The sequence below is a fragment of the Giraffa tippelskirchi genome, chromosome 13 (assembly GCF_054371585.1).
Source record: "Giraffa tippelskirchi isolate mGirTip1 chromosome 13, T2T-mGirTip1v1.2.pri, whole genome shotgun sequence".
In the NCBI taxonomy this organism is placed as follows: Eukaryota; Metazoa; Chordata; class Mammalia; order Artiodactyla; family Giraffidae; genus Giraffa; species Giraffa tippelskirchi.
In genome coordinates, this window is record NC_137287.1 from 75,740,231 (window position 1) to 75,766,360 (window position 26,130).

Below are 26,130 nucleotides of genomic sequence, written 5' to 3' on the forward strand. Positions count from 1 at the left end.
TGTACTGTAAGAATAAACCATGTATACATATTTATTTAAAGTACCAACCCCAAATTACAAGCATAAAAAGCACTGTTATTTGTAAAGTTACTCTTATAAATGTTACCTTAAACGATATAAAAACTTAACATACTCAACCTTTACTGCAAACTTCACAAATGACTACACTTTCCAAATACATTTTGCATCATTTTTTAATACAAAGGTCAAGTTGAATATGCCAGTGAAATGACAGATACTAGATGTCTGAGTTGCCCACTGTTGGGTGGGAAACAAAATAAAAAAACTCTCTAGTTGCCCAGACCTAGGCTACCCAGCAGACTCTTAGCTCACATTAAATGAAGGTAAAAATTCCTAAAATAAAATTGTTTTTCTAGACACAAGAAACCTTCCCAATGTTATAATTAGAATAATCGTGTATAGGTTTCATCTATCTCAAAGAGGATAAGGATAGTCAGACTTCAAAATTCTGTTCTAGGACACAGAAATATTTATTTTATACTTTATTGTATTCATCTCCAAATTTGTTTTTCTCAGATGAGTATTATTTCTTCTTCTATTACCTATCATTTATGTTTGTGCATGCTTGTATTCGTGCTTAGCCGTGTCCAACTCTTTGCAACCCTATGAACTGTAGCCCGCCAGGCTCCTCTGTCCATGGAATTCTCCAGGCAAGATGCTGGCGTGGGTTGCCATTTCCTCCTTCAGGAGATCTTCCCGACCCAGGGATCGAACCCGTGTCTCTTGCATCTCCTGCATTGGCAGGCAGATTCTTCACCGCTGTGCCACCTGGGAAGCCCCCTTTTATGTTTACTTCACTACAATTCATGTGCATTTAAAGCATTTGAGCCTTTTCATAAGGTTCCTTGTCCAAACTAGGACATCTTGAAGATTTCCAGTCAATTACTGGCAGCTGGCAGCCACCTACTCCTGAGAGAGGACCCGCAACCTAGTCTTTCCAGCTTCAGGGACCCCTCTGGAGGAGCTGAGTTGGCCCAGGCAGAGCCAAGTTCATCCTTTTTCCTCTGATCATAGGTCTTTAAGGGAAATGGAAAAATTGAGAACTTGTTTTTCTTTAACTTTTTATTTTATTGCTAATAAACAGTGTCGTAACAGTTTCAGGTGGACAGCGAAAGGACTCAGCGACACGTATACATGTATCCATTCTCTCCCAAACTCCCCCTCCCTCCAGGCTGCCATATAACATTGAGCAGAGTTCCCTGTGCTATACAGTAGATCCTTGTTGATTATCTATTTAACATTGAGAACTTTTGACCTAAAATATTGCCTTTATCCTATGTATCCACTTAAACATCCTTTCTTTTTTTTTAACAGACACAAGGCAATTTTTAATATACAATGAAGATCACAAGCGTTGTGTGGAAGCATTAAGTCCCAGTGCAGTCCAGACTGCATTATGCAACCCGAACAATGAAGCTCAGAAATTCCGATGGGTGTCTGAATCCCACATCATGAGCGTTGCACTTAAATTATGCTTAGGGGTGCCATCAAAAACTGATTGGGTTCCTGTTACTCTGTATGCCTGTGACTCCAAGAGTGAATTTCAGAAATGGGAGTGCAAAAATGACACGCTCTTAGGAATCAAGGGAGAAGACTTATTTTTTAACTATGGCAACAGACAAGAAAAGAACATTATGCTTTACAAGGGATCGGGTTTATGGAGCAGATGGAAGGTTTATGGAACCACTGATGATCTGTGCTCTAGAGGTTATGAAGGTAAGAAGCTTGGAATTTTTTTTCTTTTGTCTTCCTGTCCATTTTTTTATCATCCTCTTATTTGAGAACTAATTCAAGAAAATAAGCATATTCTTGTTCAGTCTATACTAGAAATATTGATTATTTTTGAATTTGGAATGATTGTGTGTTCTGTGAGTGAATAAATGTGATTAAAAAGTCCTGAATGATACTTGAGCTATTTGTGATTAATGGGAAGACATTTCTTTTAACTTTTGCTAAAATTTTTCCTAACAACTATTACTGTTTTTGGAAATTACTTTTCACTGTCATCTTTAATTCAGAGTCCTGCATTTAACACTGTGTGATTGTCATGATAAACGAATTTAACCAGATGTTTCTCTTCCTTTGGTTTAAGTCATCTCTGAACAAATGATCCATGGAAAAATATTTTTTAATAACTCAGATTGCATAAAATCTTGACATTGACAGTTTGGGTTTCTAAATGTTTCTAATTTATTTGTTACCCCATGGGTATCTAGAAACATTATGTAATAATCAGAAAATAGCAAAGCTGAGGAATTAGCTTGTAAATTAACCTTTAGTGTGTTTAGTCTGCTGTTTTAGAAAGTGATAGCACCAGGGGGGCAGAAAATAACTTTATATGTAGTTGATTCCTTTAGCTCTTCAAGGTGAAATAAAATCAGAGTAGTCTTCTCTCATCTAGGCCAAATTTCATTTTCTGGCAGCTGCACAGAAAAAAATTAAACAAAAAAGAACTTGAAGCCCTTTACAAAGGCCTCTTGAATCAGATGATGTTGTAGCCACATTCTAGGATGGGTCATTTGATTGTTGTGCAGTGCTATCTAGAACATCCTCAAGGTCAGAGAAAAAGTTTGCCTTTTGGGACAAGAGATTAACCTGTTTCCAAAGTTACTGTGTTACCGAGGCTGCAAAGTTTGGTTAAACTTGTCTGATGGCAGCTATGCAGAGCATCAGAGTTCAGCTCTTTGCACGATGATGATTTATCAGCTTTCCATTTTCCTTCTACGTTCTATAAAGAGAAAAACAAAGTAAGAATTAAAGAAGAGTGAGGAGGAGGGCTCAGGAAAAAGTTATCCTGAGGTCTTTATCGAAAATAATGTAGATTTAGAAATTATATGAGAGACAACCAGAGTAGCATAGTATTTCAAGAGAAACTTGACGGAAAGTTGTAGGGCAGGACAAAGGTGAACTAAACTTGACTGAGTCAAATTCCACAAATGGGACGATAGTTCTAATTGAGGAATTCAACACAAGGAAGTTTGGTGCTAAAAGATGGGAATTCTCATTTTATTTTAAAGGATATCACTGAAGTTCTATAATCCCCTTCTCACTCCCTGCCCACACTTTCTGATCTTCTATTTGCTTTCAGAAAAATATGCATAGGATTTAAGACTGTGGTTCTCAAATTTTAACATGATTAAGAAACATCTGGAGAACTTGTTAAAAATACAAATTCTCTAGTAAGGTCCTCCCTTACTAGATTTCAGGAGAAGGCAATGGCACCCCACTCCAGTACTCTTGCCTGGAGAATCCCATGGACGGAGGAGCCTGGTGGGCTACAGTCCATGGGGTCGCTCGCTAAGAGTCAGACGACTGAGCGACTTCACTTTCACTTTTCCCTTTCATGCACTGGAGAAGGAAATGGCAACCCACTCCAGTATTCTTGCCTGGAGACTCCCAGGGACAGCGGAGCCTGGTGGGCTGCCGTCTGTGGGATCGCACAGAGTCGGACACGACTGAGGTGACTTAGCAGCAGCAGCAGCAGCAGCTAGATGATCTAGCCTTTCAGAGAGATCTTGGAATTGATTCATTGGAATATATGTTAGAAGTAAAAACAAGGCAAAGAGGATGTATGAAGATTCTTTGTCTCTCTAAAAAAGATTTGGGGAGGAATACTGTCTGAGACCAAAAATTTAATTTTGAGTAATAGAATTAGATTTGTAGACTTGAAAGCATCTGAGGATTGTCTGGAATAGTGGACCACAAGAGGAAGAGGCAATGAGTGCTGTGTCATGATTTGTTAGTGAAGTGGGCCTCATCAGTGCTTTGTTTAATAAATCAAGTTAGGGACTAGTGGAAGACACTGTGCTTCCACCGCAGGGGGTGTGGGTTCAGTCCCTGGTCAGGGAACTAAGATCAGCATGCCCTGTGGTGTGGCCAAAATTTTTAACAAAATAAATAAAGACATTGAATTAGTCCTTAAAAAGCCGTTTTTGATTGGCATTTATAAGTTGAGCTCTGAAAATTCCTTGGCTGCTTTAATAAGCAATGAGACTAGCCCTAGGTAGTCTTTATCAGGTTTACTTCATACAAAAGAACAATGGCATAATTATTACAAATCCAGCACACTTATACAATCTGTCATTTGGAAAAATAGTCCTATAACTTAGTGGAACCAAATTTAGAATCACATTTTAAACTTATTAACAGCTAGGTGGCTCAGACGATAAAGCATCTGCCTACAATGCGGGAGACCAGGGTTTGATCCCTGGGTCTGGAAGATACCCTGGAGGAGGCAATGGCAACCCACTCCAGTACTCTTGCCTGGAGAATCCCATGGGTGGAGGAGCCTGGTGGGCTACAGTCTATGGGGTCACAAAGAGTCAGACATGACTGAGCAATCTCACTTTCACTTTTCAGTTGGAAAAAAAGTAATTTTGAGGGAATTGAAAATAAACCTAGCTTTTAAGGTAGACTGGATAAGTACAAATAAAGGAAAAGGAAAAGAGGTAAGTCATTTACTTTTGTCATGCTCTTTATGTACATTGGGATAGCTCAGTTGGTAAAGAATCCGCCTGCAATGCAGGAGATCCTGGTTCAGTTCCTGGGTTGGGAAGATCTGCTGGAGAAGGGATAGGCTGCCCACTCCAGTATTCTTGGGCTTCCCTTGTGGTTCAGCTGGTGAAGAATCGCCTGCAATGTGGGAGACCTGGGTTTGATCCCTGGGTTGGGAAGATCCCCTGGAGAAGGGGAAGGCTACCCACTCCATATTCTGGCCTGGAGAATTCCATGGACTGTATAGTCCATGGGGTCACAAACAGTTGGACACAACTGAGTGGCTTTCACTTCACTTTACTTATGTACATTAGGCGCCATGCTGTGTGTTTTACAATGGTTATATTATCTAAATAACTTTTAAGATGTCTTTAAAGAACTTTTTAAAGTCATAGATCTATGAAACAATTAGGAAAAGATTATTCTTATCTAGAAAAAATTCTGAATATCAACTGGTCACAAGAGACTTATGACTGGTCACATATTTCAGTATAGAAGATTATTATCTCCCAGAGATAATCTGAACATACTGGAAGATTTAGCTACATGAGTGGTTTGGTTCTTAATGGAGATGTGACCTTCTCTAATGCTTTTGGCTTAAGCCAAATCATAATCCACAATGGTTCTATATTTGTTTCAACTTCCTTTTCTAGGTAAACCTAAAGCTTCCCATTTTGATCTGTTTGGACTCATTTTTTTTTTTTTTTTTTTGAAAAAGACAATATTGATGACAGATAGTATCTAATGGTTTTGAGTGCTTTTTTCCATGATGTGAATCAGAGATATATATGAGAATTCCTACCCTTTCTTGGCCATTGTTGAGGGACTGGAGTGGAGTGTGTCTTGAGAGGAGTGGTTGGAGGGGACTGAAGTTTTGACTAGGTGTTTGGGTTCCACAGTTATAAGGTTATTTTTCAATCTAGAGATTCAATAATTCTCCAGTTTCAACCAAGAGGAAGGATGGCCTTTTCTCTATTTGGAAGAAAGGCAGAAGTCAAAGTTGGCAGTAGAGCTGACTACTTTTGGCTTGCGAGAGCAAAGAGGGAAACCTGTTGCTAAACTCAGCAGAACAGAAGTGGTACTAGAGTTGTTCCTGAGGACACACTGCTGTATGAACCCAGCAAAAGACAGGGGTCGAGAGGGAACTGAAATACAGAGAAATTCACTGTATGGGGCATGAGGTGTCATCAGAAGAGTAAGACCAGTTCTTGCAGTAACCTTCTGATTGGGAAGTCAGTGTTCAGGAGATTCACATCATTTCTAAGTGCAAGTCGGTGTGTCTCTTCTAGCCATGTACACACTCCTGGGCAATGCCAACGGGGCAACCTGTGCGTTTCCATTCAAGTTTGAAAACAAGTGGTACGGGGAGTGCACAACGGCTGGACGATCAGACGGCTGGCTGTGGTGTGGAACTACCACAGATTATGACACGGATAGACTCTTTGGATACTGTCCACTGAAGTGTAAGTAATTTTAAGGCAATTTTGGCATATTTAATATGACAATCTAGTGATAAGACCTTGTGTATATCTAGAACATTTTTTTCCTTTATGTGATTTCTCATTTATTATCTCAGATCATACACCAGCACAACCCTGTAAGGATGCCACTGTCCCCATTTTCTAATGGAGGGAGCGATCTGTATCGGTTAAAGACCACAACTCACATCTTCTGACTCTTATCCCTGGGCTGCATCAAATGACCCCTTTATTTTCACTAAATACTTATTCTCTTCAAATTCCACCGTTACTGTCCGTTATTTTCCAAGACTTTAGGGCAAATTATACTGTATGTGATACAGTATATACTTAATACCAGAGGTAGTCATCCCATTTTCCAACCCCCCAATGGTTTACCTTTACAAAACTATAGATCAAAAATAAAATTTAAACAATGCTACAGCATGAAGTTTGATAGAGAGAGAGATGAGAGGGACGCCTGAATTTTGTGTCAATGTAATGAAAAGGGTTCCTTACTATGAAAATGATAGTAATGTTACTCTTCTTAAATTCAGTTTAAGAAGAGTTATCATTTAATTTAACATAGTTTCAATGGAAGTGAGTTATGTCTATGCTTGAAGGGGTTCTAGAATGAAAATATTAATCTTATTGGAATGATGCAAAATAAGTGACACTGTGTTATATTGATAGGAAGGGCCATAAAAATGCTTAGTGTCCTTTTCATGCTCAAGAATCTGTTAGGAAGCAGGGCAGCGGGAGTTCCCTGGTAGTCCAATGGTTAAGACTCTGCTCTTCCACTGCAGGGGTCATGGATTCTGTTCTTAGTTGGGGAACTAAGATTCCGCATACCATGCCATTCAGCCAAAAAAAGAAAAACAGGGCAGCAGATTTTGGGTAGGGTGGAGGAGGGCATTTGTGTTGGAAGGCAGAGAGGGGGCTGAAGAAGGCAGGGAAGCACGAGTTCTTTGCTTCCCTTTCCATTACACCTCTTGCTGCCAGCTCCTCTCATCCTTTCCTTTCCCCTGAACTTCTTACTCTTGCTAATTCAGATTCTATGGATCAGAGCTCCTGTTTTCTGCTCTCTTGCCAGTGGCTGGGTGCAGGGGCAGAGCCTCAGAGGCAGTCTGGGATGTTGTGAGACCATCTGTGTGGCAAGAGTGTTGGTTACCACTAAACTTTCAGGACTACACATCCACCTACCATCACATTATTCCAAGGATTATTGTGAAAAAAACAGTCCAGTTTACAAAAGTATCTTAGTTTGTAAAGCCAAACTTCAAGAGTTGTGCTTATTTACCTCTTTTGATTTTTAATTCCTAAAAATCACACTAAAAATTAATTTGATTTCTCAGCCCCTTAGATTATTGTAATTCCCCTTTGGGTACAGTCCCTCTTTTCTGGTTGAATACACACAAAAACTCACAGTCTTCCTGTGTTCATAGTGGAACCACTCTCCCATTCTTGGGTGAGGTAAATGCATTTCTCTTTTATGATAACCTTTATTTATTTGATTTTTTAAAAAGATATTTTTACATGGACCATTTTTTTAAAGTCTTTATTAAACTTGTTACAATATTGCTTCTGTTTTACATTTTGATTTTTTTTTTTGGCTACAAAGCATGTGGGATCTTAGCTTCCCAATCAGGGATTGAACCCACATTCCCTGCATTGGAAGACAAAAATCTTAACCATTGTACTCCCAAAGAACTGCCCTATAACTAAGGGTTTGATTCCCATGAAAGCTGATTGATGTCTGATCTCTGTATTAGAAGGTTTGTTGTCTGAAAACAAAATTTAACCTTTTCCTCCCCATAAGATAAAGCAGTATTTGTTTTCCAGTTACAGAGGAGCATCTTTGTCCTGGACTTTGCAGGAATAGCATTTTCTAAATTTGTTATCACATAGTGTCTTGGGGCTACAGATCTCACGGGTCCAGCTATAACATATTACACTTACATGGTGTTGACACAGGTTTTGGTTGCATGTATGGTTTAATGAATCATTAAATGGAAAACAAATGGCTAGCCAGTAATCATTAAATAAAAAGGAAACTCACTACCTTGGCTAGACGTGTATTGGAGGGATAAACTGAGTATCTTCTAGAATAAGTTTTTAGTGTCATTGATTCCAATTTATGTCTTCCAAAGCAAATTATATATTTTTTCCAGTTAACTATAAAAGAGAAATTACTGTAGAATTTTAAAACACTTTTGATTTCAGCATGCATTATGATTTTAAAGGACCTTTTATACAATTTATGCCTTTCTTAAAGAGTTTTGCAATTTCCCAAACTATTTCATTGTTCTTGCTTTGTGTTTCTTTCAAAAGAGCATTTTATTTTATGTTAGCCTTCAACTAGCAGATTCAATCCAGGAAGATGAGGTCCCAGCTATTGACCTAGTGACATTTCGTATATGCTCTTCATTGTCCTTTTTATTGTTTATGGTAATGTTTTCCTTCTATTTAGACATTTATTTTCAAGTATCGGGGCAACAGGAAAAGGAAAAGCCCCCTTTCTCTCAGTTCCTCATAGCTTGCAATTTTAACTTTGTTGTGCTGATTTACTGTGGGAATTAGTACAATTTGGGGAGATACAGGGTCAGCAAACCTATACATTCATTGATAAATAAGTTTTAGTTCCTTGATTTAAAATGAAAAATATTCTTTCTTTAAATGAAGAGAAGAGTCTTGTATTTTTTCTTTGCTCATTTATATCCCTTTTCTTCATTCCTAGATGAGAAAATCACCCCCCTTTTATTATATTTCACACTTTCTACCACAATCCAAGCCAAACCTCCAAATTTCTAAAAATATTTATTTAAAATAGCTTCCTCTTCAAATTAACCTCAAATCAGTCTCGTTTGAATGATCTCACTTACATGGAGAAAATGCCATTTGCACATTAAACTAGTAATATCTCAGATTACATTAAGTTAAATTTAACATTACTAACTCAAATTTATTTTTATATAAAAATATAATGATTTTATAGTTAAAACATCTCAGAAATGTCTCTGCTGTTGCCCAGATGAACTGTTGACCTATTTATCTTCCTCTTTGGTGTTTCATGGACCTTAAATTTCATATCATAGTGTGCGGTAAGTGTATGAAAAAGCTTACTTCCTTGTCAGATACAAAGAATTACAATTATATGCATATATAAAGTGTAGTCTATATGTGTATGTAGAGAGTAAGCTATATGCATATATAGTGTAGACTGTGTGTGTATATGTGATGTTGGCTATATGCATATGAATACTATAGGCTCTATATACATGGACAACTGTCCAATTTCTTAGCAAATTGAATACTTCTCAGAAAATCTGAGAAGTTACATAATTTTTCTCTCTTCCTTACAAATAAATGAAAGGGTTATGACTTCATATGACTTGTAAGTAGAATTTTATGTTACTAAAAAGACAAAAGAGAAGTTTTTATAACACAAAGCACATAAAAATATTTCAACTGTTGACTCATTTCTCAAACATCTTATGTGCAAAATGCTATCAATATGCTTATTCACCTATATTATTGACCTTTCATATAATATAGCCAAGTTTATAGAATATATTGGGAAATGTAAAGTAGCAAAGGAAAAAAATAAGGTAAAAATTAAGAAAATTATTTTACTCTGAAGGAAAAAAATTAATGATAAGCTATTACTGAGAGGTACCAACATGAAATATTCTGCTTCCCTTGTACCCCAGTCGGTAAAGAATCTGCCAGCAATGCAGGAGACTGGGTTCAATTCCTGGGTCAGGAATATCCCCTGGAGAAGGAAATGTCAACCCACTCCAGTGTTCTTGCCTGGAGAATCCCATGGACAGAGGAGCCTAGTGGGCTACAGTCCATGGGGTCTCAAGAGTTGGACACAACTTAGGGACTAAACCATCACAATATGTAATATATTCTAGAGATAAGAAAATGAGACTCCAGAAGCTATTGATTTAATTAAAGATCAAATCATGAGTGAGTGACAGAGCCTGGAGGCAAGTTCTGGTCAGTCTGTCTGTGGAATCTATGACCTTTGCCTGTAATGCCTGTGTCTTTTGTCTAAAAAGACCAAACTAGAATGTGCAGGTGACATATACATTGACACAAGAAGACATATTTATTTTCTCTTCTCTTTCTTGTTTTTCTAGATTAAGGAAGTTGGGCTGTTACCGCTATTCTTTTTTTTTTTTTTTTTTCAAAGAACCACACATTTATTTGGCTACACTGCATCTTAGTTGTGGTATGCAGGATCTAGTTCCCTGACCAGGGCTTAAACCCGACCGAGTCCAAGTCCCTTGCACTAGAAGTGAGTCCCTTAGCCACTAGATCACCAGGGAAGTCCCTGTTATCACTGTTCTTAATCTTTGTATTTGCCTCACTTCTCAACTCATCTGATCTCTAGCGTTCTAATGGAAAAACAGACAAGTATCTTTCCTTTCTTTCTTAAGGCACATGAAAGAAATGGAATGCGGTAGATCTTTGGAAAATTCCCCTTCTTCATTTCAGGGGTCAAGACAATTTCATAGTCACTTTAAACCTAAGTAAAAGAAAGAATAAAAGGAAAAGAAATACAATGTTTTAGGCATTAGTACTACCAAGATTGTTTAAAAAATATTGTTCACTGAAAATCCTTTCCCTGGGTAATGTAATCAATTCCTTTTGGCTTGTTTTGCAGTTGAAGGCAGTGAAAGCTTATGGACTAAGGATCCACTGACCAGCATTTACTACCAGATAAATTCCAAAGCTGCTTTAACTTGGCAGCAGGCGAGGAAGAGCTGCCAACAACAGGATGCCGAACTCTTGAGCGTCACAGAGATACACGAGCAGACATACCTGACAGGTAATGATGTGAAATGAAAGCAAGGTTGTGAGGTCATGATTGTCATCTTTCTATGCGTGCGTGCATGCTCCGTTGCTCAGTTGTATCCAACTCTTTGCAAGCCCATGGACCGCCAGACTCCTCTGTCCTTGGAATTTTCCAGGCAAGAATACTGGAGTGGTTGCAGTTTAACTTAAGAGCAGATAGCACAAGTAATTATAGATATCATGATAGAGTTAGTCCTAAACAGATGGTGCAGAGGGCATGACAAATGTGAAACCTGTAAAAGACACCTGAAATGACAAATAGGTTTTCTCTCATGAGCCAACTTTTTTTAAATTTATTTTTTAATTGAAGGATAATTGCTTTACATAATTTTGTTGCTTTCTGTCAAACATCAACATGAATCAGCCATAGGTATACATATGTCCCTTCCCTCTTGAACGTAGCCAACTTTCTTCTATTAGTTGTGACACTGTCTGGAACCTGTGCTGAGAAGGATTCTGAGGGTTAACCTGGGCTCAGAGTAGAAGACGCCACAATCAATTAGCGATGTTTTAGACACAAGACACAGGTGCCATATGGGTCAGGTATTTGAGGTCTAGCCTCAAGTCAGTGGCTTTCCATTAGCACTGGAGAATTTACTCCCACCACAAACAGGGACAAGAGCTGTTTTTTTCTTTTTTTCTTTTTGGCCCCCTAGCTCTCAAATTCCCAGACTACTGGTTTTCAGGTCTTACTGATAGTTTCTACAATTTTTTTTAGCATTAGTTCATATGTGAAAATGAAAAGAATTAGTGTTTGCTTGAGAGGTTCTGTTCTAACTTCTGTAATCCACACTTGGGGAACAGAGAGATCAGGACCAGAAGTAAGTATGAGATTAAGAGCATCCCCCATTTCCTGCTCTAGAATCTCTTCTCCCATTCACCTTGACCCTGTTTCTAGCTTAATCTATCTCTGTTCCGGTGACCACCATGTTGAAAATTAACAACACATCTTTGCCTGACTTCCAAGGGCTGTCACCTGTCCACTGAGTGCTGCTCCCCACTGTGCTTTTCACGGTCTTGACAAAGGAAAAGTTTTGGGTTTCTCATCTAATGTCTCATACTTTCTCACCTCCACATCTGTTTCCATGGCATTTTTTGTACCTGGCATTCCCCACATGTTATCCAGTTGAAATGAAATCTTCTCCCTTTCTGTCTGCATTTCTCTTATTTGTTTACCAGTTTTATAAAAGTTACTTATATATGGTCTACTTCCTCTACTAAATTATATATACATTCATTTAAAATTCATTCATTCATTCTACAAGATGGTGGTATCTGTGCGTGGGGCACTGTTCTAGGTCTTAGGGACATAACGATACCAAAGCCAGTCATGTCCTGTCCATGTGGAGCTTAAAGTTCAATGGGGAAAACACATAAACAAGAAAACAAACAAATAAATACAGATTATCATTAAATGCCATGGAGAGAGCAAACTGAATGCTGTGTAGAAAAAGGATTGGAGGAGCAGATGGCTGAAAGTGAGGGATGTCTTGTGAATAGGTATGTCCCCACCCCCAGAGAGATTCACAGCAGAACCTTCCAAGGAAGACAGTATTGAAGAATATTTGCTGACTGACAAGTGAGGATGCAACACAAGAAAAGCAATTGTTTAGAAATTCAACCTCACATTTTTGGACCAGTGGTCAGTATATGGCAAGAAGACAGTGGTTCTTAAGTGTGAAGTTGCTTATCCATCACTAGGGAACTTTGTTAAAGTGAAGCTGCCTGGGTGCAAACCCCAGAGACTGTAGATTAGGAGCCTGACTGCCTGAGCCCCTGATCTGTGAAGCCAGGGGGTTTTGGGGGTAATACCTGAGGCTTCTATGCTGCAGGGACATCATCTGTTAAGGGAGAAAGTGTGTGTTACCTGGTATGGGGGACAGAGTTGTCCCCAGCCTTACCTCATTATCTAGGACTTTGCTTTCTCCAACTCTTTTTGGATGATATCTCTTATCAACTGAAACACATTTCTCCTATAAGTTACTGTTTTTAAACTGAATTTGAAGATGTTGATTGCATCCTATTTTAGGTAGAAAAAAATGTAACATGCATTATATTTTAGCACAACTTTGTGAAATATACAAGGTATTATTAAGAAAGATTTTTCTACTTCTAGCCCATTTCTGAGGACCAAATCATGAAAACTGGCTCCACTGTAATGAAAGCTTTGTTGCAATAGTTAAGCACCAAGTATAACTTTGAAAACACTAAGTATAACATTTTTCCTATTAGTGTAACTGCAGCTGCCATTTTCTTTCAGGCGTTATTAAGGAAATTGAAGACAGAAAAGCACTGTGACCTCACTGGGGGTGTTGTCCTAGTCTGTGCTGGTCTTTGGGGCCTTTGTATGTAGTGTTGGGACGAAGTACAGAGGGATCAGTGTTGATAACCATGTATCAAAATAAGGAGAAGAGGAAAACAGAGATAGATGAAATTTATGTAGATGATGAAGAGAAATAATGAGCTGAGACGATCCTGGTGTGATGTGTGCTGGCTTGCATGGGAGAGAGAAAACTCTTATCAGTTGAAATGGTTTCACCTGGCTTTTTTTTTTTTTTAATGGATCTGTTTGTGTGTTGTGTTATCTTGACTCTTCTGAGTTTTGCTTGTTTTCTGGCTTTCCAGAAGCAAAGGGACAGAGCACAGGTTACTTTTGGACTCTCTTTCCAGCTGCCTAGAGCAAAGGGGCCACGTGGGCAGGACAGCATCTCTGCCCAGCCCTCCACTCACTTCCACATTTCTGGCTCCAGCTCTGCTGTCAGGCGCTGGCTGCAGGAAATGCTTCCCTAATCAGCAAGGGCTATTATTGTGTCCTCAGGGGAGCAAACAAGCCCAAAGAGATTGCAAGGCAGAGTTCACCTCAGATACTTAAGTTGAATCTCTTCCAAGCCTCCGAAATTTCAGTCAGCAAGTTTGAACTGAAATCCGGGTAAGAATGACTTCTTGAATGAGATGTGTAGTATTTCCTGCCTTTTCTTTTCTTTTTTTTTTAAATCTTTAGTCACACTACATAGCCTGTGGGATCTTAGTTCCCTGACAAGAAATCCAACCCGTGCCCCCTGCATTGGAAGCACAGAATCTTAACCTTTGCACCACCAGGGAGGTCCCTCCTGCTTTTCCTTAAGTCAGAAATATCAAGCATGAGGGGACAAAAGGAGTCTGATGGAGAATTTAAAAATTAACATAGACTTTTGTTTTTCTGGAAGGAGGATATTCATGACATTTGGAATTTATTGGCATAAATTGGCAAAGACTCTAGAAAATGAAGGTGTGAGTGGAGGATTGTCATTCACTCCATTCTGGGAAGTAGATCACTAATATTTTTTAAAAGCCACAACTACAATAGTTATACTTTTAAAATAAAATATGATTTATTTTATGTGAGAATTTTTAAGAGTACATTTCATTTGACAAAAAGGTATAAGCCTCTTTCATGACTCTGAGATCAAATCAGCTATTATTTATTAAACAGCTTTTGTGTGTCAGACACAGCTTTATTTCTAAAGCTGATGCTAACCTGGTAAATAATGATTATTGTCTTCACTTTATAGACGAGGTAACAGAAGGAGGGATAAGTTAAGAATTTTGCCTAATCCCAGATGTTCAGAAAATAACTGAATTGGAATTCAGCTCTGTCTTTCCATTACACTCTGCCCAGGTCTCACTCACAAAATAAGCAAAGAGCTGGTGGTCCCCAACACACGAAGGAGAATTCTTAATTTAGATGTCAACAGCCCCTTGTTCTAGTAAATTTATTCTAGTAAACTGGCAATCTGATTTCACATTATCTGCTGGGTTAATGGCTTCTGCCCAGCAGCCAATTCTTATATCACCCATCATCATTTCATCGTCTCTTCTATTTCTACCCTCAAAAATGTTGGGACACTCAACTGAATCTTCAGTTCTTGAAACTGATTTATAACTATGTATGTGCACGATTAGGATTTACAGAACTGAAATAAGATACAGGAAGTGAAATTGGCTTGTTTACTCTGATTGTTTTTGCCAGTTTCCTGTGGTGGTAGCTGGAGAACACATTGGATCACAGTTTAGAAAAGAAAAATACGGTGTAATATTGGACATTACTATGTCTTATAACTAAGTTCAAAAGTAAGTATAAACCATTTCAGACAATGCATACATAAAAATTAAACATTAAAAAGTTTTAGCATGTGGAATTGATACTTTGTGTAATAATACTAAAAACATTTGGTAATCTTTATGAAATTACAAATACGTTAGAGAAAAAATTGTGGAAGATACTCATCAGGTTTAAGTGACATATTTAACACAGAGTTTGAAATTTGTCAGTTGCACTTTTTGTCAACCCTAATTCAACATGGAGTCATGTCTGACTCTTTGCAATACCATGGACTGCAGCCTGCCAGGCTCCTCTGTCCATGGGATTCTCCAGACAAGAACACTGGAGTGGGTTGCCGTTTCCTTCTCCAGAGGATCTTCCCGACCCAGGAATTGAACCCGGGTCTCCTGCATTGCAAGAAGATTCTTCACCAACTGAGCTATGAGGGAAGCCCAGAGTAATATTAATGATAATGATAATAATAGCAATAGGTTACATTTATTGGGCATATACTCAGGGTTAGGCCCTGTTTTAAGAAGTATGACTTAATTTTTTCAAAACAAGCCTAGAAGTTCCTAGAGTAGATGAGGAGTGTTAGTGAACAGATAATTCTCTAAAAGAGCTATCATCTTTTCTCATTATGCTAAACATAGTAATTTAATTAAGCAATCTCAGGAAAAATCTGATTTATTTCCTCCTACAATTCTTTTTAAAACTTCTTAGTTTTGAAAACTTAGATATATTTCTTTTATTATAAGTTTTTAAAAATACCAGGGGAATAACTATATCCAACAAGTATGAAAACTTCATATAACCCAACATCAAAAAACACCCCAAAGCCTGACAAAAATTGAAACAACTTGATTTTTAGACATTTTCTCAAAGAAAACATACATGTGAAGAGGTGTTCAGCATCATTAATCATCAGGGAAACGCAAATCACAACCACCATGAGGTACCACTTCACACCTGTTACAGTAGCTGTTATCAAAAAGACAGCAACAAATGCTGGCAAAGATGGAGACAAAATGGGAACCATCAGGCGCTGTTGGTGGGAATGTAAATTGGTGCAGCCATTATGGAGAACAGTATGGAGGTTCCTCAAAAAATTAAACCTAGAACTGCCATATGATCCAACAATTTTGCTGTGTGCTGTGCTGTGTTTACTTCTGATTATTTACCTGGAAAAAACTAAAGCAAAAACTCATTCAGAAAGACATACACACTTCAGTGTTCTTTGCAGCATTATTTATAATAGCCAAGATATGGATACAACTTAAGTAGCCACTGACAGACAAAGAAGATGTGGTATATATACATACACAATGGAATATTAGTCATAAAAAGTGAAAAATTGCTGTTTGAGACACCATGGTTAGTTCTAGAAGGTATTATGCTAAATGAAATAAGTCAGACACAGATAAATACCTCATGTCACTTATATATGGAATCTATGAAACACATAACAAAGTGAGAACAGATGTATAGATGGAGAGGACAAATGGATGGTTGCCAGAAGGGAGACTGGTTGGGGAGTAGGTGAAATAGATAAAGGAGATTGAAAGGTACAAACTTCCAGTTATATTTCAAAGTCATGGGGATATAATACAAGAAATATGGTCAATTATATTGTAATAACTTTGTATGGGCACAGATGGTTATAAACTTTATTGTGATGACCATTTTATAATTATGCAACGTCAAATTGCTATGTAGTACACCTGAAACTAACATAATATTTATTGTATGTCAACTATATTTCAATAAGAAAATAATTTATGAAAAATCCATTGTTCGATAGTATTGAATAGAATAATTAATGTAAAATATCAATATGACACTGATCCGAGAGTGACATTTCTAAGATACATACCAGTAAATAGGCATATCCTCCTGACACCTTATAAATTACTTGTTTACATGAATGAGGTGAGATGGCAGTTTTTGTTGGTTTCCTTAGAAACTTAGACAGGCAAATTTAATTTAAACAGGTTGAACCCACTGAAAACATTGACGTAATCCCTGGGTGCCAGTCCTGATCCTCTGTCTCACTCTCACAAGTTTCTTATCCTCTCTGCCCTCAGTGTTCTCCATCTGTAAAATGAAAGCATTGGACTAGATGCTTCCAAGATATATAAAGTGCTCATGCTCAGTTGCTTAGTCATGTCCAACTGTTTGTGACTCCATGGACTGCAGCCTTCCATGCTCCTCTGTCCAGGGAATTTTCCTGGTAAAAATACTGGAGTGGGTTGCCTTTCCTTCTCCAGGGGATATTCCTGACTCAGGGATCGAACCCAAGTCTCCTGCATTGGTAGATGCATTCTTTACCACTGAGCGACTTAGGAAGCCTATATATAAAGTACCTATGTACAAGAGCCATGCTAACTCATGGATATAAATTTAACAGGATATAAAATTAACACACAGAAATCCCTTGCATTCCTATACTCCAATAATGAGAAAACAGAAAGAGAAATTAAGGAAACAATACCATTCACCATTGCAACAAAAAGAATAAAATACTTAGGAATATATTTACCTAAAGAAACAAAAGACTTATATATAGAAAACTATAAAACACTGATGAAAGAAATCAAAGAGGACACAAACAGATGGAGAAATATACTGTGTTCATGGATTGGAAGAATTAATATAGTGAAAATGAGTATACTACCCAAAGCAATCTATAGATTCAATGCAATCCCTATCAAGCTACCAATGGTATTTTTCACAGAACTAGAACAAATCATCTCACAATTTGTATGGAAATATAAGAAACCTCGAATAGCCAAAGCAATCTTGAGGAAGAAGAATGGAACTGGAGGAATCAACCTGCCTGACTTCAGGCTCTACTACAAAGCCACAGTCATCAAGACAGTATGGTACTGGCACAAAGATAGAAATATAGATCAATGGAACAAAATAGAAAGCCCAGAGATAAACCCACGCACATATGGACACCTTATCTTCGACAAAGGAGGCAAGAATATACAATGGAGAAAAGACAATCTCTTTAACAAGTGGTGCTGGGAAAACTGGTCAACCACTTGTAAAAGAATGAAACTAGAACACTTCCTAACACCATACACAAAAATAAACTCAAAATGGATTAAAGATCTAAACGTAAGACCAGAAACTATAAAACTCCTAGAGGAAAACATAGGCAAAACACTCTCCGACATAAATCACAGCAGGATCCTCCATGACTCACCTCCCAGAATATTGGAAATAAAAGCAAAAATAAACAAATGGGACCTAATTAAAATTAAAAGCCTTTGCACAACAAAGGAAACTATAAGCAAGGTGAAAAGACAGCCTTCAGAATGGGAGAAAATAATAGCAAACGAAGCAACAGACAAACAATTAATCTCAAAAATATACAAGCAACTTCTGCAGCTGAATTCCAGAAAAATAAACGACCCAATCAAAAAATGGGCCAAAGAACTAAACAGACATTTCTCCAAAGAAGACATACAGATGGCTAACAAACACATGAAAAGATGCTCAACATCACTCATTATTAGAGAAATGCAAATCAAAACCACAATGAGGTATCATTTCACACCAGTCAGAATGGCTGCTATCCAAAAGTCTACAAGCAATAAATGCTGGAGAGGGTGTGGAGAAAAGGGAACCCTCTTACACTGTTGGTGGGAATGCAAACTAGTACAGCCACTATGGAGAACAGTGTGGAGATTCCTTAAAAAACTGGGAATAGAACTGCCATATGACCCAGCAATCCCACTGCTGGGCATATACACCGAGGAAACCAGAATTGAAAGAGACGCGTGTACCCCAATGTTCATCGCAGCACTGTTTACAATAGCCAGGACATGGAAGCAACCTAGATGTCCATCAGCAGATGAATGGATAAGGAAGCTGTGGTACATATACACAATGGAATATTACTCAGCCATTAAAAAAATACATTTGAATCGGTTCTACTGAGATGGATGAAACTGGAGCCCATTATACAGAGTGAAGTAAGCCAGAAAGAAAAACAACAATACGGTATACTAATGCATATATATGGAATTTGAAAGATGGTAACGATAACCCTATATGCGAGACAGAATAAGAGACACAGATGCATAGAACAATTTTATGGACTCTGAGGGAGAAGGTGAGGGTGGGACGTTCTGGGAGAATAGCATTGAAACATGTATATTATCATATGTGAAACAGAACACCATTCCATGTTCGATGCATGAGACAAGGGCTCAGGGCCGGGGCAATGGGATGACCCAGAGGGATGGGATGGGGAGGGAGGTGGGTGGGGGGGTCCAGGAAGGGGAACACATGTAAACCCATGGCTGATTCATGTCAATGTATGGCAAAAACTATTACAATATTGTAAAGTAATTAGCCCCCAACTAAAATAAATAAATTTATAAAAAAATAAAAAATAAAAAATAAATTGAAAAAAAAAAAAAAAAGAGCCATGCTAACTCAGACTTCTTTTTCTGGAACACTTGATAAAGGTAAGTGAATCTGAATTAACTTTCATTGCTGTTTTTAATGCCAGTATTTAATTTCATCCCATTTTTATTACTTTATTTAAAGAAATCACACAATAGGGTTTACTTTTTAGTAAATAACTCCAGTATTGAATCCAGTTTAGTTCATTAAGTATCAACCTACCTAATCAATATCACCCTAGTCAATATCCTCAAGTGGGTTCTTCCTTTGCAAGTGCTTCTCTGCTAGATGCTGAATAAACGAAGAACAGCATTCAGGTCATGGTTCTCCAAGAACGTGATCTGTGCTTTTATGGGGTATGGAATTGCAGAAAAATGTGAAATATGATTCTGGGGCATGAAGTCACTGTAATCTCCATTCATTTTAATTTGTCACATTGTCACATGAATGTGTGTATATACGCTAATGAAAAATTGGGGAAAGTTGGAGTGAATTTAGATAGCCTAGCTGGTTACATGAAACTATAGAGTCTGGGATTAGATGTCATAGGAATCTAGGTTTAAATTTCAGCTCTGCATGTGACATCTAAACTCTTTGAGTGTAAGATTCCTCATCCATACGATGGAGATGGCAGTACCTAATCATAGACTGTGAAGATTAAAAATGAGTAAAAACAGAGCCCTGAATATAGTTAAGTGGTTATTCTCACCATTGAAAAGATTTGACTGTGGAATATATCCTCTAGGGAACAGTAAAGATAAAATGGTCCATTTATATTTACCAATTATGTTTTCAGATACTTCAGGTTGGTATTTTATTTAAGATGAAGAATAGTTTTCTTTTTCATTAACTCTTTAATCAACTAAAAAGAATATATAGAGAACAACAGATATTTTTTTTAAGTTATAAGTAAAAAAAGATTAGAGTTGTTTAACATAGGAGGGCTGAGGTCCATGTTGCTTCTGTTTTGTTTTTTTATTGCATCTCAAGCCGAGCACCGGAGAAGGCAATGGCACCCCACTCCAGTACTCTTGCCTGGAAAATCCCACGGACGGAGGAGCCTGGTAGGCTACAGTCCATGGGGTCGCTGAGAGTCGGACACGACTGAGTGACTTCACTTTTCACTTTTCCCTTTCATGCACTGGAGAAGGAAATGGCAACCCACTCCAGTATTCTTGCCTGGAGAATCGGGGCCTGGTGGGCTGCTGTCTATGGGGTCGCAGAGTCGGACACGACTGAAGCGACTTAGCAGCAGCAGCAGCAGCAGCAGCAAGCCGAGCACAGACTTTGAAACATTGTAATTAGGGTTTATTAACTGCCTAAATGGGAGTCCCCAATGGCTCAATGGTAAAGAATCTGCCTGCAATGTAGGAGATGCAGGAGACCCGGGTCCAGTCCCTGGGTTGGGAAGATCCCCTGGAGGAGGGCATGGCAACTCACTCCAGTATTCTTGCCTTGAGAATCCCATAGACAAAGGAGCCTGGCCGGCTACAGTCCATGCAGTCACAAGATTCGGACAGGACTGAAGCAAGTAAGCACGTACGGACAACTACCTAAATAAAACGTTGTTTGTAGGAGAACAAGCACTTAGTGTTTAGATTTTGATCATCATCTTCATGAGGAAAAAATTGATTTTTAAAAATATCATTAAAAGATTCTGAGAGTAATTTCTAAAATATGAGGACAGGGTAATAACAATGATGGATTGAAATATGTGTTCAATTTCTCATGATAGGAAATGGTGACTTTTATACAAAATCAATCTTATTTTTTCCCTAAAATGTACTAAACACGTTTTGGTTTGATGTTAGTCTAAGAGAGTCTGCTCCAAATTAGAAGCATGTTCACATGATCCTGTAATAGTCATCAGCGTGATGGGGGCTGAGGCCTGGTCATATCTGGGTTAGACTCCCAACAAGAACATTCCTTGCTTATCTATGTTCTTACCTTAGTTTCTTTTCCTGCCAGTGGAGGGTAACAGTTGTACTTGCTTTTAGGTTGTTAGGAGACTCAGAGGAGATTTGCAAGGCATGACTCTCATGACTTCTTTCTAATACATTTGGATTCAAGTACTTAGTTCTGAATTTGATTTCACCATCTTTTCTGAATGACAGTTTTGTTTTTGTTTTGCTTCTGTCATATAGGTTTAACCAGTTCTCTGACTTCAGGACTCTGGATTGGACTAAACAGTCTAAGTTTCAACAGTGGATGGCAGTGGAGTGGGGGCAGTCCGTTCCGATATTTGAACTGGTTACCAGGTAGCATTAAGCTCGTCTGATTAACTCAGTGGGGTTAAGCTGGTTGAATTCATGTGCATTTAATTTATCTTGGTACCTTGGAGACCTCTGTCAGCTCACATGTAGATGATGAAGGGCATAGTTGGGAGACTTCATCAAATGCAGTCCATTTCTCACCTTGCTTAGAAACCTGCCAGCTAGATTTGAATACACTAAAATTATAAGGATATTCCAGCTTTCTGGGGAAAGGACTTGTCTGGAAGGATTATTGCACAAATCAATACAGGACTCAAAGTATATATTCTCAGAGCATCCTTGATTCTCTAGGTATTATATTCAAATACTTGATTTTATATTTATGAGATATTATATGATATATAATGCTACATATTATATTCAAAGATTTTATGCATATTTATTTACATCTACACATGCACACTATGAATTTAAGAAATTTAAATTATTTTGGGCTAGAGAATTTCTCATTATCTTGAGCCATGAGATATTTGCCATATTTCTGTCATCGTTATCATGATCTGAAAGTCTACATTAACACCATTTTCTCCTGTTTTTAATCAAATAGAGTTGGATTAAAAATAATTCCAGCCACAGGTTGTAATAGTCCATACTAGCATAATCATTCATGAGCAATTTTGTTAACAATTTGTAGTTTAGTTGTCAAAAAGCACAGGTGAGAATCAAGCCTTCAATAGCTTTCCAGTTTTTTGAAGGACAGAGAAGGCTCTGAACTAATTTCTTCATCGTCATAGCACAGAGGTTCAGTTCAGTTCAGTCACTCAGTCGTGTCCGACTCTTTGCGACCCCATGGACTGCAGCACGCCAGGCCTCCCTGTCCATCACCAACTCCCAGAGTTTACTCAAACTCATGTCCATTGAGTTGGTGATGCCATCCAACCATCTCATCCTCTGTCGTCCCCTTCTCCTCCCACCTTCAGTCTTTCCCAGCATCAGGGTCTTTTCCAATGAGTCAGTTCTTTGCATCAGGTGGCCAAAGTATTGGAGTTTCACCTTCAGTATCAGTCCTTCCAGTGAATATTCAGGACTTATTTCCTTTAGGATGGACTGGTTGGATCTCCTTGGAGTCCAAGGGACTCTCAAGAGTCCTCAACACCACACTTCAAAAGCATCAATTGTTTGGCGCTCAGCTTTCCTTATAGTTCAACTCTCACATCTATACATGACTACGGGAAAAACCATAGCTTTGACATAGAGGTAACAGAATATAAAAGGAGACTAAATGGTAAAGATGCAGTTATATATACAGCAATTATTCTGAGAAAACAAAGGACCAGTGATGACAAAAAGTCTTCATCTTATCCACCAATACCAACCATTGTCAGTCACTTCCTAAGGCAGTGGTCCTCAGCCTTTTTGACACCAGGGACTGGTTTTGTGGAAGACAGTTCTCCCATGGACCAAGAAAGAGGAGTGATGGTTTTGGGGTGATTCAAGCACATTACATTTATTGCGAACCTTACTTCTGTTACTATTACATCAGCCCCCACCTCAGATCATCAGGCATTAGATCCCTGAGGTTGGGGACCCCTGAGGAATTCTCTACTGAGTATGATTCTAAACTCCCAACCCACACCCCATCCTGTACTAATCTTGATTTATTAGGAAAGTGTGCAGGTAAGGATTAGTGATGTTTGCAGTAGGTATGGGAAAAGATGGGTCATGTCTATTTATCATTTCTGTGATGGAAAATACTGGTCTGTTTTTTTCCCTATGATCAGATTTCTTTTTTAAAGCCATTGGCTGATTTTTGCATTTGGCTTAGAGGATTAAACTCTCCACTTTCCATGTTACAGTCTTATGATATTAAAAAGAAAAAGAAAAACTTTGAAATAAGTAGGTAATATTTGGAATATGCTAAAACATGAGAGGGTATTTTTTAGAAGAGATATGTTCATTTAAACTGATTAAATTTTACTATGAAATTTGACTTTCAATGTATTGCTTCAGTGCATGATGGTCACAGGTCTGTCATTAGCGTTAGCTCTGCTCTCCTTGAATATGGGAAGTAAACGTTGCTGCAGGGGAATATAAGATGTGCTTTTTTATGAGTGAGAATTTGATTTGTCTGCCTACTGACTCAGTCAAATTAAATTGGAGACTTCCAGTTGACTTAGTCAGATGATTGGATAATAATAATTATTTATTGGAGGATTAGAGTTTATTTTTTGCTGCTTAATTGTTATAGATTGTTAGATCATTTTATTACTCAGTTTGAAGTGACAATTATTCTTAGATTTAACCACTTGCATTCTAAGAGTTCAGTGAGAAAATTGAGGGGTTAACTTTGGTGAAAGTGAGGAATAAAATTGGAATATTAATGAGAAAAGAGATGTCCTTTCTTATTAAACCAAATTCCTGAGAAGTAGGTTCAAGATTAAATCACTTTCTGAAATGAGAGTTTCTTCAAACAAAATTAGAAACCTTGTGGGATATTCGAAGTGGTTAATTGTATAAATTGTTTAATCAGCATTCAGTTTAGTACTTCTGAAGTAATACATCTATTAAAATGCATCTACATTTCAAGTAACGATATTTTACACAAATGATATGGAAGTGTGAGTGCAAATATGTAACTATAGTAACCATTTAAGACAAATAATTGATATATTAAAGTTGGTATTGGTGTTCTATTGGTAAATAGCTATATCACTATAATTCAGTAGTTTATATATTAGTTAATTACTACTAGCTGTAAAATATTGTTTCTTGAAAGTTTTTTTCTAGTACTGGTACCTTATCTGTTAGTTCAGTTACACTGGAAGTTTGGCCATAATATCAACACATTTAAAAAGGTTTATCCTCATCACTAACAGTTTTTTCTTTTTGTGTTATTCAAGCAACTTCCAAACACTTTTGACAAAGGTTTTATGGAGCAGGTAATGTGATTCCATCTTGCAGGAAGGGAAAGTGTGGCCCAGACCCAGTTTGTATACATGTCAGAAGTCACTAAGCGGAGTCATAAACAAAATGTGACTCATCACCCTGTCTTATCTTGTGAGATGCAGCTAGCTTTTCGAGTCCTGGTTTTAAAATCATATATGTTAAAGTGATAGAAAAAGCATGAGAAATGTGGGTATCGATCCTTGTATCAAGTGCATTAGCCAAGCTGACTTGACCTGGTTTTTTAATCATTTTCTAGTAAGCAATGAAATGAGAGGTTAGCTGTCAAAAATATTCTTCAATAGGCTGAGTTTAAAATCTTGAGAGAGAGTCTGAGCTTTTGGGAATACTTTGTCAGCATTTAGGATGGCATATCACTACTTCTAGGCTTCCCTAGAAGTAGTTGGCTTAGCTAAAGAATCCACCTGCAATGCAGAGTTACAGGAGATGCAGGCTTGATCCCTGGGTGGGGAAGATCCCTTGGAGAAGGGTGGGGCAACCCACCCCAGTATTCTTGCCTGGAGAATCCCACGGACAGAGGAGCCTGATGGGCTACAGTCCATGTGGTCACAAAGAGATGGACATGACTGAAGCAACTGAACACACATTGCTACTTCTAGCAGCTCTTCCTGTAATTGCGAACAGAGAAGCGCAGCCCTTAACACAGCAGCCATTGCTGTGTGTCATTACTCAGTAGCCTGTAACCAAGCAACAGGTCCTGCTCAGCCATTGGTCAATGCCTCAGTGGGACCTTCCCACTGGCAACCAATTGTCAAGGAGCAGCGTTAGGGGTCCTGCTCAGTCATTGGTTGCTGCTGTAGTGGGCCCTGCCCACAAGCAACCAACCATCAAGAAACGACAGTTAGTGAAGCGATTCAGACAACAGTGGAGTGGTGGTCTGAGGTGGATCCCGGTCTTCTCCCTGAGACCCTTCAGCTCACTTGGCCTTGGGCCAGAAGGGCTGGGGGCTGTGTCCTGCTGGGCTCCAGAGCCCCCACCAAGGCCAGCCACTAGCCTTGGCCTGGGCCTTGAGGCAGCGGTGAACCTTTCCCCATTCCTGCCTCTGCGACCTCATGGTGGTGGCAGTTTGCCTGGGTCACAGCCTGTGGGACCTGGTCTCCCTTCTTTGGGAGGCCTAAAGAGCCTGAGGGCCAGTTGGGCTGGACACCTGGCCCCCTTCAGAGATGACAGCTGGGCAGAGTCAGGGGACCTGGCCGTGAGGGAGCCACCAGCTGAGCTCTGCCTCTTCTTAGCCAGGACTGGGACCTTGGAGAGTCAAAGCTGTGCCGTGGGACCTTGCCCTTTCTTATCAGGACAGAGAATAACATTTGTTTGGTACAGATTTGCTTCCCTGATGGCTCAGACAGTAAAGAACCTGCCTGCAATGCAAGACATATGGGTTCAATCCCTGGGTCGGAGATCCCTTGCCTGGAGAATCCCACAGACAGAGGAGCCTGGTGGGCTACAGTCCATGGGGTCGTAAAGAGTTGGACATGACTGATGGACTAAGCGGGGACTGCAGTAACCTTGGGGTTCTTGGGGGCATGAGACACCTATCCTCTTACATGGTCCTACAGTAAACAATTCTCTGTTCCAAACTCCAATGTTTTTTAGTATTGTTTGTCCTCCCTGTGCATCG

At 38.6% G+C, this 26,130-nt stretch overlaps 1 protein-coding gene and 1 long non-coding RNA gene across 6 annotated transcripts in view; one reads left to right on the forward strand and one right to left on the reverse strand.

Moving 5' to 3' along the window:
• Positions 1 to 26,130, forward strand: part of MRC1 (mannose receptor C-type 1) — a 118,968-nt gene that overhangs the window by 13,304 nt on the left and 79,534 nt on the right. For 2 of the 5 annotated variants that reach the window (XM_081553685.1, XM_081553687.1), the window contains exons 2-5: positions 1,336 to 1,737; positions 5,805 to 5,978; positions 10,645 to 10,809; positions 21,480 to 21,593. In XM_081553685.1, the coding sequence (XP_081409811.1) occupies positions 1,336 to 1,737; positions 5,805 to 5,978; positions 10,645 to 10,809; positions 21,480 to 21,593 (855 nt within the window). Of the gene's footprint in view, positions 1 to 1,335; positions 1,738 to 5,804; positions 5,979 to 10,644; positions 10,810 to 21,479; positions 21,594 to 25,368; positions 25,949 to 26,130 lie in introns of those variants that run through there. The other 3 variants (XM_081553686.1, XM_081553688.1, XM_081553689.1) reach the window with 2 other exon arrangements.
• LOC145531412 (uncharacterized) lies at positions 1,069 to 21,393 on the reverse strand. Its single transcript, XR_014072411.1, has 5 exons — positions 21,283 to 21,393; positions 19,558 to 19,626; positions 12,737 to 12,855; positions 10,803 to 11,081; positions 1,069 to 2,749 (listed from the first exon to the last, which is right to left on the reverse strand). It is a non-coding gene; the product is annotated as an uncharacterized LOC145531412 (long non-coding RNA).